We start from the raw sequence: 6,134 nt of genomic DNA on the forward strand, positions 1-6,134 counted from the left end.
AGAAGTAAAGTATGATGATACTTGAGAAATTAAACCGACGAAGTGTTGAAAGGAAAAGTCGAGTACTCGAACAACAATGTTGAAGGACACATGAATGATGAAATTATGATAAAATACTACATGTGATCAATGATGAAAGGCAAAGGTGGAATTCGAGGCCCATAAGGAGTAAATGTGAGGCAACGAGTTCCCGTGAAGAAATAAACGAAACATCTTGCTACATGATGATGATCATCTTATGATTTAACCTTAAAAGAAATTTCTTCATTTCTTTTAAGGGGTAGACAGCTGGAAAGAATCAAGTTACAAGTGACGAGATAATTCGGACCCAACAAGAGTTTGAAAGTTGAGTTGAAACAACACCATGTACTGTAGATCCTCTTGTCATGGTATGCTTAGGCTTGAAGGCCTAAGAAATGCGTTAACTCATGAAATGAAATTTTGGTTTGACAGGTTAGTTAAAGTAAATGAAAGGGGATAGGAACAAGGTTCGGGAAGTATATAAGGACTTGGATAATATGGTACCCATTGGTACAAAGGAAGTAGACAGGGAATGATATACATAATTGGGTTCTCATGTGGATAATGTCGGTGGAAAACATTGTTAGTATAAATCGATTTGCAGACCTTGTTGAGGGTAAAGTTTTATTTTTATGACTTTAAAGTAAGACCTTTAGGAATAAATGTAGATGTATTAGTAGGAGCTAAAGTGAGAAAACAGAATGGAATGTAATTTTAAAAGTAAACCTAGATTTGAACACATTTGACAAGTTTGATGGTCAAATGTGTACAAAAAATACGAAGTTGCTTAAATATGAACAAAAAAAAAAGATAATTACCCTGATAAATTATTATTTCAAAGATTTGAACACAAGATGATTCTATGAATAACACGCGTCTTTCCAATTAAACCACCAAACAACTTCGAAACTTTCGCCCAACTTGTCCTACCCATCGGTCGACCCTATATTTACACCGTGCAACTAATAATAAGACATTTATCGAATCATACCTTAACATGCAAAAAAGAAAAAAAAAATCGATCTTATATATTCAAATGTAAAATGACGTTTTGTTTAGTTGTCTCCTAAAGTTGAGATGAAATCCAAATATGTATTTGGGTCATAGTTTCGAACCCAAACAGTACACCTCTACACATACATTAGTGATAGATTAGAAATCACTACTACTACTACTCAGATGATTAACATTTTATTCGTTAAATTTGTTTTTACTTTTTAACATCATTTTTAACTAATATAATAAACTACTTAAAAGTTAAAACATAAATTTTATTGGTAATTGGATCTTTATTCAGTAGCATTTCCTTTATTTACCATAAATTTATAGTATAGAACTTAAAAACATTAATCTCAACTCTCAAGAGCATCGTTTCTTAAAAGTGGTTTAGTGGCGATCAATTGATATGAATCTCTCCAAAATTAAATTTTTAGTTCAAATTTCAGACTTTAAATTTTCGATGAATTTCCGTTAAAAAAAGATAATAAGTAAATAAATAAAATAAAGAGCATACACCTTCAAAGCATTCGTTTTACATACTAATTGTCCCTTAAAAATGAAACTTTTGCATTTTCCTCTTTAAATTATAATTTACAAATTTGTGATTTTATTGTTGATAATATGTTGGTTCATTACTTCATTTTAAATGAAGAAGAGTAGATTTTCGAATGACAGCCCAGAATAACTGGCCCGTTGGCCCATTTAGAAGGTTTAGCCCATATAAGTTTGTTAACTAGCCCATAAAAGATTCATCATGATCACTGAATTAATGGTACAACATCTACTGCATAGGGTACATTTGAACATTTAAAGATGTAAAGTACCTAAAAAACAGAATTCATGAGGTGTTCATCTCATCCATCAGCAATGGCCTCTTCAACATCTTCACCATTTTCACTTAATTTAATTTTACCAACTGCAACTGCAACTACTACTATTCGTACACTCTCTCGAACTCACTCTTCAAACTTCAAATTTTTTTGTTGTAATCAAACAATTCAACTAGAGACCCAACAAATTAACCCCAAAAGGAAGAATCAAAGAAAACCCAGACCTAGTTTTTCTGATCAAGTTCTTGAAAAGTGGTCTCGGAAACCCACTTCATTGGGAGAGAAATTCCCATGGCAGAACGAAGAAAGACAACAGCAAGAGCGGAAATTTTCAACCAAATTCGTACAAGATGAAGAGTCTAGCATCGATAGCAACTCGTTCGTGGGCGACTCAGTTAGGTCTGATTCAATCAAAAGCGTAAAGCTTGCTCCTTGGGTTCAAAAAACTAAACCCCAGAAACAAAATATTGATGTGGAAGATGGAAATTCCCGAAAAGATATTGACGGAGGTAAAAATGATGGCGGGTTTGTTTTCCCCGTGTCAAGAACCGGTAGTGAGTCGTCGCTGAGCGACTCTGAGAGCAATGGTGGAACCACAACCATTGCTGGGGTTTCTGTGCAGAAACGAAATCTTGAAAGGGTTATTGTTAGAGATAACGAAAGACATTCAAATAACGATGGCGAAATTCAAAGTATCGAGAGGGTACCATGGGAGAGAGGAAAAGATTTGTTTCAGAGTAGTAGCAATACACCAATGGCAGATAAATTGATACCAGAATTCGAATTGAGGAGATTGAGGAACAAAGCAGGGAGAATGGTGGAAAGATTTAGAGTTGGTGCAGCTGGGGTTACACAAGAACTGGTCGACTCAATTCATGAAAAATGGAAAATGGATGAAGTTGTGAAGTTGAAATTTAAAGGACCTTCAGCCATGAACATGAAAAGAATCCATGAAAGTTTAGAGGTCAGTAACTCAGTATTAGCCTTTTATTTGTTCAATTCTTGTGCGAATCTATGTAGGTTATACAATTCTATCGTCTTTTGCTTTCTAACAGAGTAGAACAGGTGGTTTAGTGATATTTAGATCGGGCAGTTCAGTAGTATTATTTAGGGGAATGGCTTACAAGCTTCCATGCGTACAATCATTTAAAGAGCAAAAATCAAGGGATACAGAAAATAAATCATCAATGAATTATCCCGAACAATATATTAAAGATCTTTCTGAAGAAGAATTACTTGATTTGAAAGAAATGAATCTTGTTTTAGATGAATTGGGCCCAAGGTTTAGGGATTGGTCAGGTCGTGAGCCACTACCTGTAGATGCAGATTTGCTTCCTTCTATCATTGAAGGGTATAAACGTCCTTTTAGACTTCTCCCCTATGGGACAAAACCTGGTTTACAAGATAAAGAGATGACTTTTTTCCGTAGGACTGCAAGAACAATGCCTCCACATTTTGCACTCGGTATGTACTAATCCTTCCATTTCATTGTAATGGAGTTTTTGTGAAAAGACTAATATACCCCCGTGATTGACATAGGAAGAAATAGAAATCTGCAAGGACTTGCGGATGCAATGACGAAGCTATGGGAACAAAGTGCCATTGCAAAGATAGCCATCAAACGTGGTGTGCACAACACTTGTAATGAAAGAATGGCAGAAGAGCTCAAGGTTAGAAGATATTGGAAGGGAAAAATGCTAGAAATAGCAATGTAGTTTTTAATTTTTTCTTTCTAATACCATTGTGGCTTCTTTTTTCCTTATTATAATATTGTACTTTCAAATTATTTTATATTTGAGCATGGAACTTTAGGAAATTTAACCATTTTCGCAACAGGATTTGAGTTAGGATGACATGGCACAAGTTAGCATGTATTTATCCTATGTGGACAATGAATTGCATAAAGAATGTTAACTTGTGTCACGTAATCATAATTCAAAACTCATTACTATTATTTGTAAATTTTATAAAGTACCATGCTCTAATAAGGAATAATTTGAAAGTACAATGCTGTAATAAGGAAAAAAGAAAGTACAATGCTATAATAAAGTTAAATTAGAAACTACATTGCTATTTCTTGCATTTTTCTCATAATAGAAACATTTCTTTCTTTGCATTCTCTAGTTAAAAATTACTAAAATGCCCTTATTGGCTTGTTTGATCCAGATACTGACAGGAGGAACTCTAGTCTCTAGAAACAAGGACTATATCGTCTTTTACAGGGGTAACGACTTTTTACCCCCTAATGTGACAAAGACATTGATCGAAGCACAAGACATAAGAACTAATAGACAAGAGGATGAAGACAAAGCACGGGAAAAGGCTTTGACTTTCATTGACTTGACTCATAAAAACTCGGTCAAAGGCCCGTTAGTTGCCGGGACCCTTGCGGAAACCATGGCCGCCACCTCACGGTGGGGAAGTGAGCGGAGCGGGGAGGAGATTGAGAAAATGAGGAGGGATTCAGCGGTTGCCAGACACGCTTCTCTTGTCAGATTGCTTGAAAAGAAGCTAGCTCTTGTAAGTTATACAAAACATTCCTATATTGTTATGGGTTACATGGACCAAGGGTATTTTGGTCATTTCACATGAACATCCTGATCTTCTTTATGTGATTGCAGGCGAAAGGAAAGATGAAAAAGGCTGAAAAGGCATTAGCAAAAGTTCAAGAATATCTACAGCCATCACAACTTCCTACAGATTTGGAAACATTAACAGATGAGGAGAGGTTTTCACTTCGTAAGATAGGGCTTAGTATGAAACCCTACTTGGAATTAGGTAAAATACTAAATACATCTTTGCCTCCAAAATTATATTAAAATTTTTTAAATCAGTTTATTCTTGTAGGGAGACGGGGTGTATTTGATGGCACAATTGAAAATATGCATCTACATTGGAAGTACAGAGAGGTAGTGAAGATAATGGTGGAGAGGAAAAGCTTTGCACAAGTGAAACATGTGGCCATTTCTCTTGAGGCAGAAAGTGGTGGAGTTTTGGTGTCTGTAGATAAAACCACAAAAGGGTATGCAATTATTGTTTATCGTGGAAAGAATTATGAGCGCCCAAAAGCAATCAGACCCAAGAATCTTTTGACTAGAAGGCAAGCTTTAGCTCGTGCAATTGAACTGCAAAGACGCGAGGTAAGGGTATTTTGGTAAATGTGATGGTTTTTTGAAAGTTGTGGTTCTCGTAATTGGTTTTAAAATTTTGGATATGTACAGGCGTTAAAGCATCATATTGTGGAGTTGTTGGAAAGAATTGAGAAGCTGAAAGGGGAACTTGTATGATTACTCGAATTCTCTAACTTTGTTTTTGATGGTGTATGAGGATATTTTGGTAAATAAATGTGTATGAATTATTCGATAATTTGGATTATGCAGGAGGATATGAAGATTATTGATGAGATTGATGAAGAGACGTTGAGATCGAGGATAGAAGATGATTTGGATTCGGATTCGGAATCTGATTCCGATGATTATGGTGGAATGGCAGAGGTAATCATGATTAATGAAACCACTTTTGTGCTTGATGTTTTTTTTTGGCTTATCTAAGGGGATTAAAGAAAGAAATAAAAAATTACTTTTTGTTTATTTGTTTATTGTAGAATCCTACTTTCATTTCTTTCTATTACAACATTATACTTCTAGTGTTTTTTTCTTGTTAACACATTGTAGTTAGAGAAATCTGCCTAGTTATAGCATTATATACTTCAAATTTTCTTTTCTTATTTAGACATTATACTTTGAAAAATCTATCCAATTATATCAATGAAATTTATTTTGTATTTGGATGAACTATGATTGAATTGGATGGATTCTTAAAAGTACAATAGAAAGAGATGAAAGTGTGATGCTATAATAAAAAAATGAATGAAAGTACATTGTTATTTCTTGCATTTTTAAATGAATTTATGCATGTTGTCTAAAATGGTGTGGTGTTGATGCAGGATGAAGAAGCATACCTGGAAACATATGAAGATAGTGATCAAAGATGAGTGAGATCCATGTGCATATTAGTTTTAGTTTTTCATCTCAATGACTCAACACATATGCCAAACTCAAGTTATGGATCAAAGATTATGTGATTTTGTATTACCTCTTTAATAATATATTTATGGCCTCATACATATGTTGTATTTATGAGTGAAAAGCCCCTCAATTCTTTTGAAATGACTCAATGAGGCATGGGAGCTTGTTTAAGCGGCATTTTTGTCTATATTTGAAATCTGTTATAGTATTGATAAAAGAGTTTCATGATTTTATTTGAAGCTAAAGTTTTAATGTT

The 6,134-nt window shown here is 34.3% G+C and overlaps 1 protein-coding gene across 1 annotated transcript; it reads left to right on the top strand.

The window, feature by feature from the left end:
- Nucleotides 1-1,852: 1,852 nt before the first annotated feature.
- On the top strand, nucleotides 1,853-6,134 carry LOC145132543 (CRS1 / YhbY (CRM) domain-containing protein). The gene is made up of 9 exons (XM_079067356.1): nucleotides 1,853-2,814; nucleotides 2,906-3,314; nucleotides 3,390-3,520; nucleotides 4,017-4,370; nucleotides 4,472-4,628; nucleotides 4,698-4,990; nucleotides 5,072-5,131; nucleotides 5,231-5,344; nucleotides 5,797-6,134. Exons 1-9 carry the CDS (start codon nucleotides 1,861-1,863, stop codon nucleotides 5,842-5,844), a joined length of 2,520 nt encoding a protein of 839 aa, XP_078923482.1. The 5' UTR covers nucleotides 1,853-1,860; the 3' UTR covers nucleotides 5,845-6,134.

This window comes from Lactuca virosa, chromosome 8, assembly GCF_052849685.1.
Source record: "Lactuca virosa cultivar CGN04683 chromosome 8, Lactuca_virosa_CGN04683_v6, whole genome shotgun sequence".
NCBI classification, from domain to species: domain Eukaryota; kingdom Viridiplantae; phylum Streptophyta; class Magnoliopsida; order Asterales; family Asteraceae; genus Lactuca; species Lactuca virosa.